Genomic DNA, 19,298 nt, shown 5'->3' with positions numbered 1-19,298 from the left:
TTGTCCCAGATGCGACAGCAAGTGTTCGACGTAACTTATCAAGCTGGATAGCTCCCGACATTGTACAATAGCGTGCTGGACAGTTTCCTTGTCCACGTCGGAATCACATCATAAAATGGGTGAAGATAAAGCGAATCCACACCACTCAACCCTAACCAGTGTGCGCAGTAAAAAATCTGATTAAAAACAATCAAGAATTTGTAAACGTTGCTGTCGGGGCCCCTCGTATCTTTAATAATCGCCTGACATGCCTGTTTATATTCGCGAGTGCCCGTTTCCGTGGTTTTATTTTTTAGCATAAAATATTTAAAAATCAATGAATCTTCCTAATTTTTTGCATACTTCATAGATCTTGTATATATTTCCCATTTTCATAATTTGTTTTTAGAAATTTGGCGCCCTTTTCTTGGAGAGGTGCGCTTCTTTCTAAAGGAGCCCCCACAATTCTATTATTTACGTATATTATTATAATATGAACGGACCAATTCTGAGGATACACCTGTGAAAATTAAAAAGGAAATATAAAAGGAGAAAGGGGCTCTCTACCCCCCTTCTGACCAGGCTCCAGTGGCTTTTATGGATTTTGCCACGTGTAAACTTTCGAAGCGCCTCTCCCTAATTGGGAGTTTTAATTGTTACTTATATTTCGTTGTTACACTGTTTTTACACGGACCTTTTTCAAACGGACAAAACCCTTTGTAACTTTCGTCCTGTGTTTTGTCCCTTTATGTTTTAATTGATTTTTGTCAGCCCTTTTGGCCAATAAACGAATTATTACACCATTGAAAATGAACGTTTATCAACTTACCGTTTTCAAACGCAAACACTTAATCAGTATGTTATACGTTTCCATCAGAACAAATATTTAATTGGTAGAACGAGGTTTAGCAACCTTTCATCGTCTTCCTTCCACATCGACATTCAACCAGTTCCTTATTTCTTCTCCAATGACCCCGTGTCACTATGAACGAGTGAAGCTGATTTCGTCTCCAGCCGCACTTTCGAACTCAAATATTATACCCTCAATGGTAGTGTCTCCTTCCACGTGTTCTAAGGTAACGAGGAAATGCAGTGTTTCGGTACTACTAGCGAACAGTGGTCCCGGTGCGCGCACTCGTGTAGTCGCGCATCAATGCCAGCTAGTCATGACTAGTCGATCCTTACTTTGTGTTTTTGGATTTTATTTACTTTGTGTAAAAAAAATTATTTATTTTCTGTTTTATTTCCTTTGCTAGTTAGTCGTTGTAGGATCGACTAGTCACGACTAGCTAGCGCGGATGCGTGACTACGCGAGTGCGCGCACCGGGACCACTGTTCGCTAGTAGTACCCAGTGTTTCTACTAGATATGTGATTTTTCATAAAGATAAAATATTTAAATCACATATAATACCTAAATTTTCAAAAGAAGTCTATCTACTCTTTAGGATATATGAATATGAGATTATATCAGTAGGTTGGGGTCTTTGCGGTTTGAAACCGAACCGAAAAGATCCGCAGGAGTGGCTGTGTGGTAAGTAGCATGCTAACCAACCACATGATTCCGGGTTCAGTCCCACTGCGTGGCATCTTGGGCAAGTGTCTTCTGCTATAGCCCCGGGCTGACCAATGCCTTGTGAGTGGATTTGGTAGACGGAAACTGAAAGAAGCCCGTCGTATATGTTTGTGTCTGTGTTTGTCCCCCCAGCATTGCTTGACAACCGATGCTGGTGTGTTTACGTCCCCGTTAGCTAGCGGTTTGGCAAAAGACACCGATAGAATAAGTACTGGGCTTACAAAGAATAAGTCCCGGGGTCGATTTGCTCGACTAAAGGCGGTGCTCCGGCATGGCCGCAGTCAAATGACTGAAACAAGTAAAAGAGAGTAAGAGTAAGTTGAAATACTTTTAATGAACTTCTTCACAAAATTAACTTCTGCATGAAATATTTTCCATTTCCCCATGCTTCACCCTTCTGATTCAATTGTCAGACATAGAGAGGCTGTTATTTTTCCGTGAAAGGAGATGCTCTTTACTCTTTTACTTGTTTCAGTCATTTGACTGCGGCCATGCTGGAGCACCGTCTTTAATCGAGCAACTCGACCCCGGGGTTATTCTTTTGTAAGCCTAGTACTTATTCTATCGGTCTTTTGCCGAACCGCTAAGTAACGGGGACATAAACACACCAGCATCGGTTGTCAAACAATGCTAGGGGGACAAACACACACGCATACATACATATATATATATATATATATATATATATATATACAAATTAGTAAATAAATGGCTACTTTTACTGGAAGGCAATACTTGCATTGCATTACTGATATATATATATATAAGTTACCCATGAATTAATTTTCTGACTTAGTAACATATTGATATTAAAAATATATTATATCTAAATTAAATATTTTATGAAATGCAGGGTGGTGGTTCTTTTCGTTATTTGAAGCACAGTTATAATTTGAAGGACTAAATGGAGCATAGCTGCTTCTTTTTGTTTATCTATGTGCTGTTTGCTTGTGATTATGTATGTATAAGGTATGTATATACATATAACTATGTGCGATTGATCTGTAGATGCGTGTGTGATATTGGCGTTCCGTGACTAACCAACCGTATAATTTTCTTTTGTGATTTAAATTTCAAACCAATAGCCAATCGAATTAATCTAAATTTCTTTACCTAGTGATCAGCATTTCTAAAACTCATAGTTATTTCGATCTTGAAAGGATGGACTTGGTGCTAACTTAACTGTATCTATTATTATTATTTTTTTTATTATTATTATTATTATTAATATTAATAGTAATTTTTATTAACTTTCATAGCTTTGAATTTTATGAACTGAACATGGTTTTAATTATATTTTTCATCTCCCTATGTGTTAGTTTTTTTTTAAAAAAAAATATAGCCAAATATGTATAATATCGGTACTTATAATATTAGTATACACTGATAATATTTGTTTTATTTTGTTCTGTTTACCTTCCTTTATTGTACCAATAAGTATTATATTATATAAGTGTAGCATTATGATGTATAAGTTTTTATTTTTATATTTTACATTTTATATTTTTATATTTATATGTATATGGTTTATATTATATTTTCACAATTATAACAAATTTAATTTAATTCTCTGAAGAGCCGTGGGCATCCTTGTTAAGCCTCATTTATACCTGCCTTATGGCTAAGAGGTTAAATGAGGTATGACTGCCCTCACTGCCGAAACAGCTGTCAGTTTGATTTAATTGCATATTATTTGAAAAAAATTTTTTACTTATATCTCTTTATCTTTTTACTATTACTGTATATCTCATTTTATATAATGCTTTACTCATATGTAATGGTGTATTAAGTATTGATTTTGGGTATCATCGGATAGTTGATGTTTTATTGATTTAAGTATGTTCTCCATTCTTAATTTTGTAGTATTATATATATATATATATATATATATATATATATATTATATATACATATATATATGACGGGCTTCTTTTCAGTTTCCGTCTACCAAATCCACTCAAAGGCTTTGGTCGGCCCGAGGCTATAGTAGAAGACACTTGCGCAAGGTGCCACGCAGTGGGATTGAACCCGGAACCATGTGGTTGGTAAACAAGCTACTTACCACAGGCAAAGAAATTTTGATAACAACAGTTTTTGGGTATTATAATTATAGTGAGTAGGGAAGTCACGTTTGGGTTGCCGCGCATTAGCATAGTGGTGCCATGTCCATTTCAACCAATGAGAGCTGCTCAGCAGAAAAACGCGCGGTTTTCAATTTAGTCAGCCGAAAAATACGGAGATCTTTTCGGTTTGAACGGCATTTTTTTCTAGCGGTGTCATATGAAATTGTCACCCATAATTATGACCCTAGTATCGATCTATTGCATTTCAATCTGTTTTAGGGTATCTTTTTTTCTTCAGAAATGTAAATAAACTTAATCTGTTTCTTAAACGAGGGACATATTCATACGGCACAGAATGTTTTTTTTTACCTCAATAGACGTCAGTGATTGGTTGAAATTGAAGAAAAAAAAACAACAAATATCTTACAAACTATAGAATTTCTAGGATCTTTTCCTTTTGATAGACAGAATTCAACCCAATTTCTAGTTAACTAAACAATTTGAAACTTCGTATACTGGTAGAATGTGTCAAAAGAAAACATTATTTTCACTTGGCTTTTTTGAGAAAATTGTAATTTGTAAGTTTTCCATTTTCTCAATAAAGCCAAAAGAAAAAGATGTTTTATAAACACATTCTACCAGTGTACGAAGTATAACATTTTTTAGTTACCTAGAAATCATGTTAAAAACTGCCGCTCAAACCTAAAAGATCCAGATACGGTACAACCAAGACACAACATATGATTTAACATATCGCTTCCTCTGAGTCACGGACGCCTTTTACCTTCCAATTTAATCAATGCAGTTGAAATTTCTTGGTCCCCTCCCACTTACCCCCAATTTCTTCATTTTTCACTTTTTATCCTAACCCTAACTAGAAAAATTTTTGGAAATTTTTTCAGAATAATAATTTCCGTATTTTTCTGCATATTCTGAAATGAAATATTTTACAAACATTTTTGGAAATTTTTTTCACAATCATAATCTGCATATTTTTTCGCAAATTTAAAAAAAAAAGTTTCTGAAAGAAGTTAAAAATGAAGAAATTAGGGGTGGGGGTAATTTCAAAATACCAATTTTTTCTAAATTTGTTTTGCAGATTCGTATTCTCGTAGCCGAAAACGGGGATTTGTGCAGAAAAAAATTAAATTTTAAAAAGGGGTGTTTTGACGACGGGTGGGGGTACAAAAGGAAGTCTTGCCTAGATGAGTGTGAGTGAGTGCTATTTACACATACCTGAGAACATACGTTCACTCACTCTCTCTCTCACACACCTATGCACTCGTACATACAAAAAAGATATACGTATATATATTGATGTATGTACGTATGCATGACAACACACCCCTTCACTCACTCTCTCTCACACACACGTCCATTTCATACATTTGTACATACATCTTTCACTTTCTCCTCTCTTAAACTTTAAAAAATATTTCTGTGCCCTTTTTTACGGAAATTAACGACTTGAGAATAATTTTAAAAAAACATGAAAATATTGTCTGTTTAAAGAAAGATGAAATATAAATACTTACCGTCCATACAACTTATATTTTTGAAATCCCATTCAGTTAAAAATATTTCTAAATGATTAAATTATTTTGATTCTGGGTTTTGTTTCCACATTTGGAATTTCTTTTCTCCTACCAGACTAACATCATCAGTATACGATAGTTCTATTGGGCAGCCAGTCTTAAATTCCTGTTATGGCCTGGAAGACGATGATGAATAGGAGAGGGCCCGAGGACCAAGCCTTCAACACTCAATTCATCACTGTGCTGATAGCTAACTCTTACCTTACTAACCGCATCCCTGTAGATGCCTTGTACTGCTTTCACAAGCCATTCATCTATCCCTAGTTTCCTAAGATAACACTACATTACAGAGCAAGGTACTCTGTTGAAGGCTTTCTCCAGATCAAGAAATGCCAAGTACAATGGCTTATTATTAAATACTTCTCTTGCAGTTTAATGCTTGTTTGTTTTTGTACCCTATCTGCCTTTCTTTAATTCGATGCCATATTCTGAACACCTTACTTCTCTGGGCATGGATACATTGAAACTCTGACATCTGGCAGCTGACTTGGCAGACACCCATAAAATTATCAACCATCTTACAAACAATAACTCTGAGCACCTTTTCAAACTCCACCTGTCTAACACCTGTGGACATGTTTACAAAGTCAGAAAACAGCACAGCTCCCATGACTTTCGGAAACATTTTTTCACGCTAAGAGTTGCTGAAGCATGGAACAAACTGCTGGCATCAGTTGTTAGTTGTTGGAGCATTGCATCCTTCAAAACTTCCATACTTCCTGAGATTCGCCAACACTACACCTGATTTTCTCCCCTCCATACACACGCAAGCATGTATCTGACTCATACACTGTTCGCTTTCCAGACATTTGTACATTACTGCATATGCTTTATACGCACTTTTGACAAGTTGTGGTGCACTTGAGCACTGTATACAATAATTTCATTATTATTATTATAGAATCGAAATCGATCAACATCAATGGAAATTGCAGCTGTGATACCAGGGCCAGTGGCATGTTAGAGAACCATCCAGATGTGGCCGTTGCCAGCGCTGCCCCAACTGGCCGCGTGCCGGTGGCACATAAAAAGCACCATCCAATCGTAGCCGTTTGCCAGCCTCCCCTGGCACGTAAAAAGCACCCACTACACTCACGGAGTGGTTGGCGTTAGGAAGGGCATCCAGCCGTAGAAACATTGCCAGATCAGACTGGGCCTGGTGCAGGCTTCTGGCTTCCCAGACCCCAGTTGAACCGTCCAACCCATGCTAGCATGGAAAGCGGACGCTAAACGATGATGATGATGATGATATTATAAGTTAACATGAAGAAAAAGAAGAAATCATATATGACTTTCAAGCTGAAAGTTGTTGAATATGCGAAATCGCATTCAAATTGAGTTGCAGAAAGAGAATTTGGGGTCTCAGAAAAAATGGTTAGGGATTGGCATTTGAAAGAAAAAATTAAATCCGTTGATGTCAAATCGTTAAAGAAAATTGGGATAGGAATGAGTCCCAATGAGGAGATGGAGACTATTTTGAGAGGCTGGGTGACTGAACTATGCATAAACGGACTTGTCATGAGAAACATCATTAGATTGTGGGCTTTTCCAGTGACTAAAGAACATGATATATCCAACTTTAATGCATCGTCTGGCTGGTGTATAAGGTTTATGAAATGCCACAATCTTATGCTGAGACAAAGGACTCATATCACACATGAATTACCCACTGACAGAGAGCAAAGTCGATTCCTTCTATTGGTATGTAATAGACCTACAAAAGAACCACAAGTCTACCTTGGAAGCAAGCAGTAATATGGATGAGACACCCCTTTTTTAGATATGGTTGGAACTCGAACAGTCGACGTTAAAGAAAAAAAACACAGCTTCAGTAAAAACTTCAGGGAGCAACAAGGCCCACTTCACTACAATTTTGGCTTGTATGGCTGACTTATGAAAATTAACATGGTTGTTGTTTTCAAAAGAAAGACTTTCCTGAAAGAGAAGTTTCCGAAAGGCATAGTGGTGTATGTTCAGGAGAAAGGGTGGGTGGATGAAACCATATTGATGAACTGGTTAAATGACGTGTGGTTCAGACACCCAGGGGCTATGATTAATTCAAAGTCACTTCTTGTATGAGATATGTTCAGGGCTCATCTGATCGACAGCATAAAAAATAGATTAAAGGGGCATTGTACATACTGAGCTGTGATTTCAGGTGGATGTACATCTGTGCTTCAGCCACTTGACGTGTCGGTGAACCAGCCTTTTAAGGTGAACATGCGTGTCAAGAGGAATGAATGGATGACTAATGGTGACAAGGGCTGGGAACTTTAAATGCCCTGACCTTAAGATGGTTTGCCAATGTGTGATAGATTCATGAACTGAAATGCCAAGTGAACTTGTGACGACATCATTTTTGAAGTGCGGGATCTCAAGATTCCATGGATGGTACGGAAGGCAATGAGCTGTATAATGACTTTGTGCAAGAAATGTTAGCCCCAGTGCTTCATCAGTTGATGAAGGTCAGGCAAGTAAAGATGAGGATCAGAGTGTATATGATGAGACCATCACAACCAAGGCGTTTTACCAGTGCCCCCACCTCTCCCATTACTTGATGAGTTTATGTCCCTGTAACTTAGCTGTTCAGCAAGAGACCAATAAAATAAATTGCTGGCTTAAAAAACAAAAAATGTATAGGGGTCAATCTGTTTGACTAAAATTCTTTAAGGTAAAGCCCCAACATGGCTGCAACCAGTTGAGATACCAACATCCACACATTTTCCCTTAAATAGGGGCAAACAATGAATATCAACAGCCTCTCACACACAAGACAAGCTTTCTACAGTTCCTGTTGAACAAATTCAAACGTAATACATTGGTTGGCCCAGGTATGTTACAGAAAAAAATCTTACCCAGGGTGCTGCATTCTAGGATGGAACCCAAAACATATGGTTGCAAAGCAAACCTCTTAACCACATACCCAGGCCTGCATCTATGTTAGTTCAATTACATATGCTATACTGAAAACACTCCTTTCAAAAATGTGATTACTTCTGAATTGATTGCCTCCAGCAGCATATTATGAACTTGAGACCCATCTACATCTCGTGCATATTTATTGAGAGATTGACTGTTAAGCCATTCGTTGCAGTTTTGGTGATTGATTTCATCATTTAGTGAGAGTTAAGTCTATTTTTAAATTTTCAAAGCCAGCATGTGACAATATTTTAATCCCTGGTAATGTCCTAATATTGAGATATTTAAAAAGGCTATAAACAGACTATGAACTCTTGGTGAAACTTGATTAATCTTAGAGGGGATCACATTAAAAATATGGATAGAAATTCTTTAATTTTGTGAGGTAGATGGCTTAAATACAAAGAGGTGAGGCTGTGCACTTTTCAGGTTAAGGCCTCTGGCTACAACTGTGATTTTTAATTGTCTTGCATTATTCTTAAAAGTAGAATTTTTTATGAATTGTATTATATTGGAAAAAAATGCATCATAAATTACATTAATTTTAATAAAAGCTTTTCTCAACTTCAGTTTAGAAATAACTGAAATACTTTTCATCTTATTCTTTTCTCAACTGGTGCCAGTCTGAAGCTGAATGTGCATTTAACCCTTTCATTACCAACCCGGCTGAAACTGCCTCTGGCTCTGAGTACAAATGTCTTGTTTTCATAAGTTTTGAATTAAAATCTTCCACCAAACCTTAGTCACAATTTATGTTCCTAACACTAGCTGAATGATAACTAAGTTATTTTACCAAATTCTTTGTTATATTTAAAGTAATTGAAAGAAACACAGAGCATCTCAAAATAAATACTGTAACGAAAAGGTTAAGTAAGCAAGGTTTTAGTGAAGGTCCGAAATAGAGAATGAATCAGTTTGCAAAGTTAAGGATAATTAAAATAAGTAAATGTTAAACATAATTGAATTCAATAAAATGGAAAACGAAAGTGAACAGCAATTCAATCTTGTTAAAACACAAGTCATTTTAATAACAGCTAATCAATCAATAACCAATACAATATATTTAATGAATTTATAATTATTGTTACCATAACAAAAAGGAAAGCTCCTTTCTAAGTCCTGGATGAGTCAGGGAAAACATTTCATTTCTCTTTTCCATTTTTGGTGGATGGTTTTAATGACTGCCTTCCTGAGATATCATCATCATGAATTTCACATTGTACTGGACATATTTTATTGTGGAACCAGAATTGAAGAAGTTGTCATGTCGCTGACAACATTAGAGTGCTGATGTCTCTGTTCATTTACCACCCACTTCACAAAATGTATCTTTATACTTAGATGAGTCATTTATTACAAAGAATTTCCTTCCACAGGTATAACTGTGATATAGCTTTGCTTTACAATGAATATATCTGTGTTTAAACCCTTTAGCATTCAAACTGGCCATATCCGGACAAAATATTTAACCTGTTTTATATTGAAACTGACCAGTTCTCGCCTCTCACCTCAGCCCTACCATGTCATTCTAAAACTGAAAAATTACATCACTGAAATATCTAAACTACAAGATAATGCATGATTAATTCAAACCATTTTGAATATACAAACATCACATTTGACAGAATAATCTGAACACTAAAGGGTTAATTAAATCACTATTTTCAGAAAATGATTAGCTACAGACATGACAAGTGTGATTTTTTACCTGTAACAAATGCATTCGTGAGTAGTTAAAGCACTTCTTACAGAGAATGATTTATCACAGATATTACAGTGATATGGTTTTTCTCCTGCAAAAAATGAAATTGTGCTTCCTTATGTCAGTAATTTGTAAGAAAGATTTACCACAAATATCGTGCTGGTAGAGTATCTCACCTGTACAAATACATCTGAAAATACTTAAATGACTGGGGTTTCAGGGAATGATTTATAACACACTAGCACTATGACCCGGCAACGCTGGGTCATAGTGCTAGTGCATGCATATACAGCTGCGTGCGTGCGTACATACATGTGAGTACTGTCCAAATCTCTTACCAATCACATACAGCTAGCTGGCATTCAATTGGCGTATCAAGTTTCGGGCATTTTGATTGGGTTTTGGATAGAAAATTCACAAAAAAGTCACTTCTATTGATTTTTTAATGGCTTTGCAGGGTGACTGGGGAAATGTAAAGATGTGCACGACCACCCTTGGACAGTTTTGAATGACCATAGAAAGTGCGAGCCCCCTAACTGAAAAATTGTGGATTTGTATAAAGGACACACACACAGACATTTTGCTATTTATATATATATTATAATAAGAGAGATATATATATATGTAGATATAGAGATGACAGTGGTATAGATACTGTCCTGTAGATATAAGTGTATTTCTGTCTACTTAATATGAACTTTTACAGAGAATGACTTCCCACAGATGTTACAATGATATGGCTTTCCCCATTTTGAATACAATTGTGTGTATTTAAAACATGACCATAGGAGAATGGTTTAGCACAAACATCACAGTGATATATTTATTTACCTGTATGAACACGTTTGTGAACAGTTAATGTGCTTCTGTTACTGAAAGATTTATCACAGATTTTACAGGGATACGGTCTCTCTCCAGTATGAATACGTAGGTGAGAATTTAAGTGTACTTTTTGAAAGAATGCTCTTCCACAGATATCACAGTGATAAGACTTCTCCCCCGTATGAAGGTATTTGTGTTTAGCTAAATTGCCCCTTTCAGAGAATGACTCACCACAAATATTACACTGAAAGGGTTTCTCACCTGTATGAATACGAATGTGACTGGTTAGGCCGTTCGTCTGGGAGAATGATTTACCACAGATATCACAGTGATATGGTTTTTCACCTGTGTGAGTACGTTTGTGACCATTTAAGTGACTTTTCAAAATGAACGACTGACCACAGATATTACATCTATATGGTCTTTCACCTATATGGAAATTCTTGTGAGTAATCAAATGATGTACTCGAGAGAAAGATTTACCACAGATGTCACAGGCATGTGGCTTTTCTCCAGTATGGACATGTTTGTGAACAACCAAGGAATGCTTACGCAAGAATGACTTACCACAGATATCACAGTGATATGGCTTTTCACCTGTATGAATATCTATGTGTTTGATTAAGCTATTTTTTACTGCGAATGATTTGGCACAAATATGACATTCGTATGGTTTCTCTTCAGTGTGAATGCGTTGGTGGGTGGTTAATAAATGCATTTGAGAGAAAGATTTACCACAGGTATCACAATAATGTGGCCTCTTTCTGTGAATCAGTTTATGATGGGTAAGGTTACCCTTCAGAGAAAATGTCTTATGACAGATATCACACGAGTGTGATGATTTTTCCTCCTTCTTTGGCAATTTTTCAGAAAAATCCATTCTTCTTATTTTTTTTTGTCACACAACAGTTATATATTTTCCCCTTTACTGCACTGATGAAAACTGTTCTAATGCAATACCTGCATCAACTGTTATCTTTGTGACTATCAGAATGAGGTAGCAAGCTTCTTTATTGTTATCAGAATGAGGTAGCAAGCTTCTTTATTGTTATAAGAATGAGGTAGCAAGCTTCTTTATTGTTATAAGAATGAGGTAGCAAGCTTCTTTATTGTTATAAGAATGAGGTAGCAAGCTTCTTTATTGTTATAAGAATGAGGTAGCAAACTTCTTAGTAAATCAGTCCAAATCCAATTAGAACACAAAATCTTCTCATAGACCTTCCAGACAATCAGGAGAAACGTTTCACTTGGAAGAATCAACTCTCAGTAACTGTCATTAATTCAATGAGACACTCACAGAGTTGTGGCTCTTCTGTATATCACCTTCCTTTTCTCTGTAAGTGGCAATAAATGACAATGTCATCTGATGTTCTGAAATGATTGAGAAATAGTTTAAGATTACAAAGATATTCTAAAAAATGGAGATTCAACAGTGAAATTTTACATTAATTCTATATTGATAAACTATAGATATAATCTTTTACTGCAAGGATTTATTCGGTTTGAACGGCAGTTTTTTCTAGCGGTGTCATATGAAATTGTCACCCATAATTATGACCCTAGTATCGATCTATTGCATTTCAATCTGTTTTAGGGTTAGGGGTGGCGGAAGGGTTTCTTTTTTTTCTTCACAAATGTAAATAAACCCAATCTGTTTCTTAAACGAGGGACATATTCATACGGCACAGAATGTTTTTTTACCTCAATAGACGTCACTGATTGGTTGAAATTGAAGAAAAAACACAACAAATATCTTACAAACGATAGAATTTTCTCAATAAAGCCAAGAGAAAAAGATGTTTTATAAACATTCTACCAGTATACGAAGTTTAAAAGTGTTTAGTTACAAAGAAATTATTTTAAAAAACTGCCGGTCAAACCGAAAAGATCCCTTATTTTCATAAATTGTTATTTACATTACATTATGCAATGACAGTGGTACAAAGTTCATACATTTGCAGACTCCACATACACCTACATATATCACAATAAACGGCAGTGTTTATTATGGCAATATTTTGCCAAAAACTTAAAATTCATAAAAACGTTCGTTTCGAGGTTACTCTCAAAAAGAAAAGCTCTTTTTTGGTATTCTTTCGTTATGCGTTCAAAATACGTCAAACAGAAACAGAACAGCTGTTTACACACAGCGTTCGGTAATTTTCGTAAAAATTTTGTTTTTTCTCTTGTGGGTGGAAATGTACATTTCCTCTGATCTTACGATAAAGTGAAAATCTGATAGGGATGTGTGTATATGTCGACAGGGAGTGTGAGACATAAAGTGTGTGTGAGGGAGAGAGAAAGATGTGTTTGTGTGTGAGGGAGAGTGTAACAGCGTAAATTTTTTGAATTTAATTTTTCTCGCATCTTTTTTTGAGTGATTGACTGAGAGAGAGAGAAAGAGAGAGAGTATTTCTTTATTCACCATAAGGTTGAGAAAAAGAGGGGACAAAACAAACGTTGGAGTCAGGGTATCGAATGAGACGAAACATATGAATAAACAAACAATTAAATGAGAATGAGTGATTAACAAAAAAATGAAGCGGAGGAGGCAGTTGACCCCGCAAACCAAAATACTCACACTGAAGACTTTGCTTTCTCCTTTTTTACATTCTCGCATCTCTTTAGTGAGTGTGTATTTGACTGAGAGAGAGAGAGAGAGATGTGTGTGTTGCTGTGTGTACACACTCACTAAAAAAAGGATGCGAGAAAAAGTAAATAAAATTTACGCTCTTTCTCTCTTTCCGACAACACACACCTCTCTCATTCTCACTCGATCACCCACACTCAAAAACGGATTCGAGGAAAATTCAATAAAAAATATACGCTGTTACTCTCTCACGCACACACACAGCAAAACATCTCTCTTTCTTTTTCTCTCACACATACACACAAAACACACTTTGTCTCGCATCCTCACCGACATGTCCCTGTCAAATTTCTGTTTCACTTTATCGTGAGATCAAAGAAAATGTACATTTCCCCAACCCAAGATTTCTTTTACGGAAATTAACGAATGCTGTGAGTTCCAACACATTACGAAAGAATACCCCCTTTTTTTTCACGCTTAATCATCGTAAATAATCACTTTTTGAAGTTAATACAGATCAAATAAAAATTCCATTGAAGCGCAAAATTACAGCTCAACATTTTCAATTTTTATTCTGAAATGAAAAAATAAAAACTAAAATCATGCAAGATTCATAATGTTCGCGTTTTAAAACCTTGATTATAAATTTTTCTTTTTTCGAAAGTTCAAATTACATTTTATGTATTTATCAAATTTTTTTTTGTTGTTGTTTCATCGCAGGAGTTTTGTAAAAGACAAAGTGACAAAAATTTCCTGAAACTACCAAAAACTAAAAATGTTAAGACAAGTTACAAAGTGGGATCTTGTAAGTTTGAACGGCAGTTTTTTTCTAGCGGTGTCATATGAAATTGTCACTCATAATTATGACCCTAGTATCGATCTATTGCATTTCAATCTGTTTTAGGGTTAGGGGTGGGGGAAGGGTGTCTTTTTTTTCTTCACAAATGTAAATAAACCCAATCTGTTTCTTAAACGAGGGACATATTCATACGGCACAGAATGTTTTTTTACCTCAATAGACGTCACTGATTGGTTGAAATTGAAGAAAAAACACAACAAATATCTTACAAACGATAGAATTTTCTCAATAAAGCCAAGAGAAAAAGATGTTTTATAAACATTCTACCAGTATACGAAGTTTAAAAGTGTTTAGTTACAAAGAAATTATTTTAAAAAACTGCCGGTCAAACCGAAAAGATCCCTTATTTTCATAAATTGTTATTTACATTACATTATGCAATGACAGTGGTACAAAGTTCATACATTTGCAGACTCCACATACACCTACATATATCACAATAAACGGCAGTGTTTATTATGGCAATATTTTGCCAAAAACTTAAAATTCATAAAAACGTTCGTTTCGAGGTTACTCTCAAAAAGAAAAGCTCTTTTTTGGTATTCTTTCGTTATGCGTTCAAAATACGTCAAACAGAAACAGAACAGCTGTTTACACACAGCGTTCGGTAATTTTCGTAAAAATTTTGTTTTTTCTCTTGTGGGTGGAAATGTACATTTCCTCTGATCTTACGATAAAGTGAAAATCTGATAGGGATGTGTGTATATGTCGACAGGGAGTGTGAGACATAAAGTGTGTGTGAGGGAGAGAGAAAGATGTGTTTGTGTGTGAGGGAGAGTGTAACAGCGTAAATTTTTTGAATTTAATTTTTCTCGCATCTTTTTTTGAGTGATTGACTGAGAGAGAGAGAAAGAGAGAGAGTATTTCTTTATTCACCATAAGGTTGAGAAAAAGAGGGGACAAAACAAACGTTGGAGTCAGGGTATCGAATGAGACGAAACATATGAATAAACAAACAATTAAATGAGAATGAGTGATTAACAAAAAAATGAAGCGGAGGAGGCAGTTGACCCCGCAAACCAAAATACTCACACTGAAGACTTTGCTTTCTCCTTTTTTACATTCTCGCATCTCTTTAGTGAGTGTGTATTTGACTGAGAGAGAGAGAGAGAGATGTGTGTGTTGCTGTGTGTACACACTCACTAAAAAAAGGATGCGAGAAAAAGTAAATAAAATTTACGCTCTTTCTCTCTTTCCGACAACACACACCTCTCTCATTCTCACTCGATCACCCACACTCAAAAACGGATTCGAGGAAAATTCAATAAAAAATATACGCTGTTACTCTCTCACGCACACACACAGCAAAACATCTCTCTTTCTTTTTCTCTCACACATACACACAAAACACACTTTGTCTCGCATCCTCACCGACATGTCCCTGTCAAATTTCTGTTTCACTTTATCGTGAGATCAAAGAAAATGTACATTTCCCCAACCCAAGATTTCTTTTACGGAAATTAACGAATGCTGTGAGTTCCAACACATTACGAAAGAATACCCCCTTTTTTTTCACGCTTAATCATCGTAAATAATCACTTTTTGAAGTTAATACAGATCAAATAAAAATTCCATTGAAGCGCAAAATTACAGCTCAACATTTTCAATTTTTATTCTGAAATGAAAAAATAAAAACTAAAATCATGCAAGATTCATAATGTTCGCGTTTTAAAACCTTGATTATAAATTTTTCTTTTTTCGAAAGTTCAAATTACATTTTATGTATTTATCAAATTTTTTTTTGTTGTTGCTTCATCGCAGGAGTTTTGTAAAAGACAAAGTGACAAAAATTTCCTGAAACTACCAAAAACTAAAAATGTTAAGACAAGTTACAAAGTGGGATCTTGTAAGTTTGAACGGCAGTTTTTTTCTAGCGGTGTCATATGAAATTGTCACTCATAATTATGACCCTAGTATCGATCTATTGCATTTCAATCTGTTTTAGGGTTAGGGGTGGGGGAAGGGTGTCTTTTTTTTCTTCAGAAATGTAAATAAACCTAATCTGTTTCTTAAACGAGGGACATATTCATACGGCATAGAATGTTTTTTTTACCTCAATAGACGTCATTGATTGGTTGAAATTGAAGAAAAAAACAACAAATATCTTACAAACTATAGAATTTTCTCAATTAAGCCAAGAGAAAAAGATGTTTTATAAACACATTCTACCAGTATACGAAGTTTAAAAGTGTTTAGTTAACTAGAAATTATTTTTAAAAACTGCCGGTCAAACCGAAAAGATCCACAAAGTGTGCTTCGATCCAGAAATCCGTGAGAGACCGATGGGGGTTAAATGGAATTCTTTGATCAGAACTCTTACCATTATCAGTCAAGAGAAACACGATTCTATTATTTAAATACATTATTACGGTATTAAAAACTATGTTTATCAACTCACCGTTTTCCAGATGCACAGAACGTTGAGTGTTTTTACCAAACTACCAAAGAAAATATCTGACAGTTGGAATGAGATCCATCAATGTGTCATTTACTTGATTCCGCATCAAATTTCCAAGAGATCTTCACCAAGAATTGTAGCCGAGTTCTTAGTCTCTAGCCGTACTTTCGAACCCAAATATTAGAAACCGCTATGATAGCTTTTCACTTGCAGATATCAGCACAATATGTGGTGCTGAATAATAAAATTATTGTATACAGTGCTCAGGTGCACCACAATGTTTCTAGTCGAGGTTTAATTTTTCTTAGAAGTAAAATATCAAAACCAGATAGAATAAATACGTTTTAAAAATATCATTTTCAAAAAAAAAAAAATTGCTTTAATCTTTAGAATATTAACAAGATGTATATTGATGTTGAATTTATGCCTTTTCTCTGTTTTTTTTCGCTCGTTTGTGTTTTCTTCGGCCTTGGATTTGTATTATGTATGTGTTACATATGTAAATATGAAATTATCTAAATTTTCAATTAAAAAATTAACGGATTTTTTCGGTTTGAACGGCAGTTTTTTAACATAATTTCTAGGTAACTAAACACTTTAAAACTTCGTATACTGGTAGAATGTGTTTATAAAACATCTTTTTCTCTTGGCTTCATTGAGAAAATTCTATGGTTTGTAAGATATTTGTTATTTTTTTTCTTCAATTTCTGCAATTTCAACCAATCAATAACGTCTATTGAGGTAAAAAAAACATTCTGTGCCGTATGAATATGTCCCTCGTTTAAGAAACAGATTGGGTTTATGTACATATCTGAAGAAAAAAAGATACCCTTCCCCCACCCATTACCCTAAAACAGATTGAAATGCAATAGATCGATACTAGGGTCATAATCATGGGTGACAATTTCATATGACACCGCTAGAATAAACTGCCATTCAAACCGATAAGATCCCGAAGCTGTGCTTTGGTGATTGTTGCAAAGGCTGCTGCACTATTATGAAGAAGTTAAGCACACCCCCACGCATGTGATAATTTGGGTCGCTATATCGAGTAAGCACTTAATAGGACCTTATTTATTGGAGGGCTCTGTTAACCAGCAGTCTTACCTTGCCATGTTAAAGGGATTGGTTTGTTTCACAGCTCCAGTGGTTGAATGTGGGTTTCAATGATTGCTGGTTTTAACAAGATGGCGCCCCACCCCCCTATGCGAGGATAGATGGATGGGTGAGGACCACAACTTCCAGCATCTGTCGATTGGCATCTCAGAACTTCAGACTTCATGACTTGCGACAACACTGTGGAGTATTATCAAGGAGAGTTTCACTAGAGCAATACCAGAATACCCATCAGTTGAAGGATGCTGTTTTGGCAGTCTATGCAGCAATCACCAAAGCACAACTTTGTAAAATATCATACAGGACATGGCACCGCATCATATTGTTCCACGAAAATGATGGTGTTCATATAACCCTTCTTGATGTGTAACAGTATCAATGAAAGGGAATATACTAGTACATGTGTTTGATATTATATTGTTTTTATTACTTTTCAGTAGGGGCGGGGGGTGATAAGACTTTCGGACCACCCTGTATTACGGTCATTCTTTTTGAGACACACACTCTTTTACTTGTTTCAGCCATTTGACTGCGGCCATGCTGGAGCACCGCCTTTAGTCGAGCAAATTGCCCCCAAGACTTATTCTTTGGAAGCCTAGTACTTATTCTATCGGTCTCTTTTTGCCGAACCGCTAAGTTACAGGGACGTAAATGCACCAGCATCAGTTGTCAAGTGATGCTGGGGGGGGGACAAACACAGACACACACACATATATATATATATATACTGGCGTTAGGAAGGACATCCAGCCGTAGAAACATTGCCAGATCAGACTGGGCCTGGTGCAGCCTTCTGGCTTCCCAGACCCCAGTTGAACCGTCCAACCCATGCTAGCATGGAAAGCGGATGCTAAACGTGATGATAATGATGATATATACGACGGGCTTCTTTCAGTTTCCGTCTACTAATTCCACTCACAAGGCTTTGGTCGGTCCGAGGCTATAGTCGAAGACACTTGCCCTAGATGCCACACAGTGGGAATGAACCCGGAACCATGTTAATTTTTAGAAAAACTTTTCTAAATTTCAGTTTGGAAATAACTGGAATACATTTTATTTTACTCTTTTTTGCAATTTGAATTGACCTGAGGTTGAATGTGTTAACTTAGACTAAGTTAGACTAAGCACAGTTTTAGTGAATGTGCAAAACAGAGAACGAATCAGTTTGCAAAGTTAAGGATGACTAAAATAAGTAAATGTTAAACATCATTAAATTAAATCAAATGAAAAACGAAAGTGAACAACAATTTGAACCTGTTAAAACACAAGTCATTTTAATAACAGCTAATCAATCAATAACCAATACAATATATTTAATGACTTTATAATTATTGTTACCATAACAAAAAGGAAAGCTCTGTTTCAAGTCCTAGATGAGTCAGGGAAAACATTTCACTTCTCTTTTCCATTTTTGGTGGATGGTTTTAATGACTGTTTACATTGTACTGGATGCATTTTATTGTGGAACCAGAACTGAAGACATTGTCATGTCTCTGACAACAATAGAATGCTAATGACCATATGGTTTTTTTTACCTGTAACAATGCATTCGTGAGTAGTTAAAGCACTTCTTACAGAGAATGATTTATCACAGATATTACAGTGATATGGTTTTTCTCCTGCAAAAAATGCAATTGTGCTTTCTTATGACAGTAATTTGTAAGAAAGATTTACCACAAAT

At 35.7% G+C, this 19,298-nt stretch overlaps 3 protein-coding genes across 5 annotated transcripts in view; all 3 read right to left on the bottom strand.

Annotated features, from left to right (window-relative positions):
• The window catches only part of LOC118767778 (zinc finger protein OZF-like), a 43,170-nt gene extending 31,528 nt beyond the window's left edge, over positions 1–11,642 (bottom strand). Inside the window, exons 1-3 of one of the 3 annotated variants that reach the window (XR_005003693.1) lie at positions 10,664–11,642; positions 9,781–9,923; positions 9,347–9,555 (exon numbers count right to left, since the gene is read on the bottom strand). Coding sequence is in view for 1 of the 3 variants with exons in the window: in XM_036512921.1 (XP_036368814.1) it covers positions 9,859–9,923; positions 10,664–11,534 (936 nt within the window). In the remaining 2 variants the exon portion in view is untranslated. Of the gene's footprint in view, positions 1–9,135; positions 9,556–9,780; positions 9,924–10,663 lie in introns of those variants that run through there. The other 2 variants (XR_005003692.1, XM_036512921.1) reach the window with 2 other exon arrangements.
• The window catches only part of LOC115223874 (zinc finger protein 208-like), a 162,734-nt gene that overhangs the window by 58,157 nt on the left and 85,279 nt on the right, over positions 1–19,298 (bottom strand). The gene's annotated exons all lie outside the window — the stretch shown is intronic.
• Positions 6,411–19,298, bottom strand: part of LOC115224116 (zinc finger protein OZF-like) — a 41,492-nt gene continuing 28,604 nt past the window's right edge. The window contains exon 5 of the mRNA XM_036512919.1: positions 6,411–6,462. The gene's annotated coding sequence lies outside the window, so the exon portion shown is untranslated. The remainder of the gene's footprint in view (positions 6,463–19,298) is intronic.

Source organism: Octopus sinensis, linkage group LG24 (genome assembly GCF_006345805.1).
Source record: "Octopus sinensis linkage group LG24, ASM634580v1, whole genome shotgun sequence".
NCBI classification, from domain to species: domain Eukaryota; kingdom Metazoa; phylum Mollusca; class Cephalopoda; order Octopoda; family Octopodidae; genus Octopus; species Octopus sinensis.
Note: the sequence above shows the minus strand (reverse complement) of the source record. Positions and strands in the feature narration are given on the sequence as shown.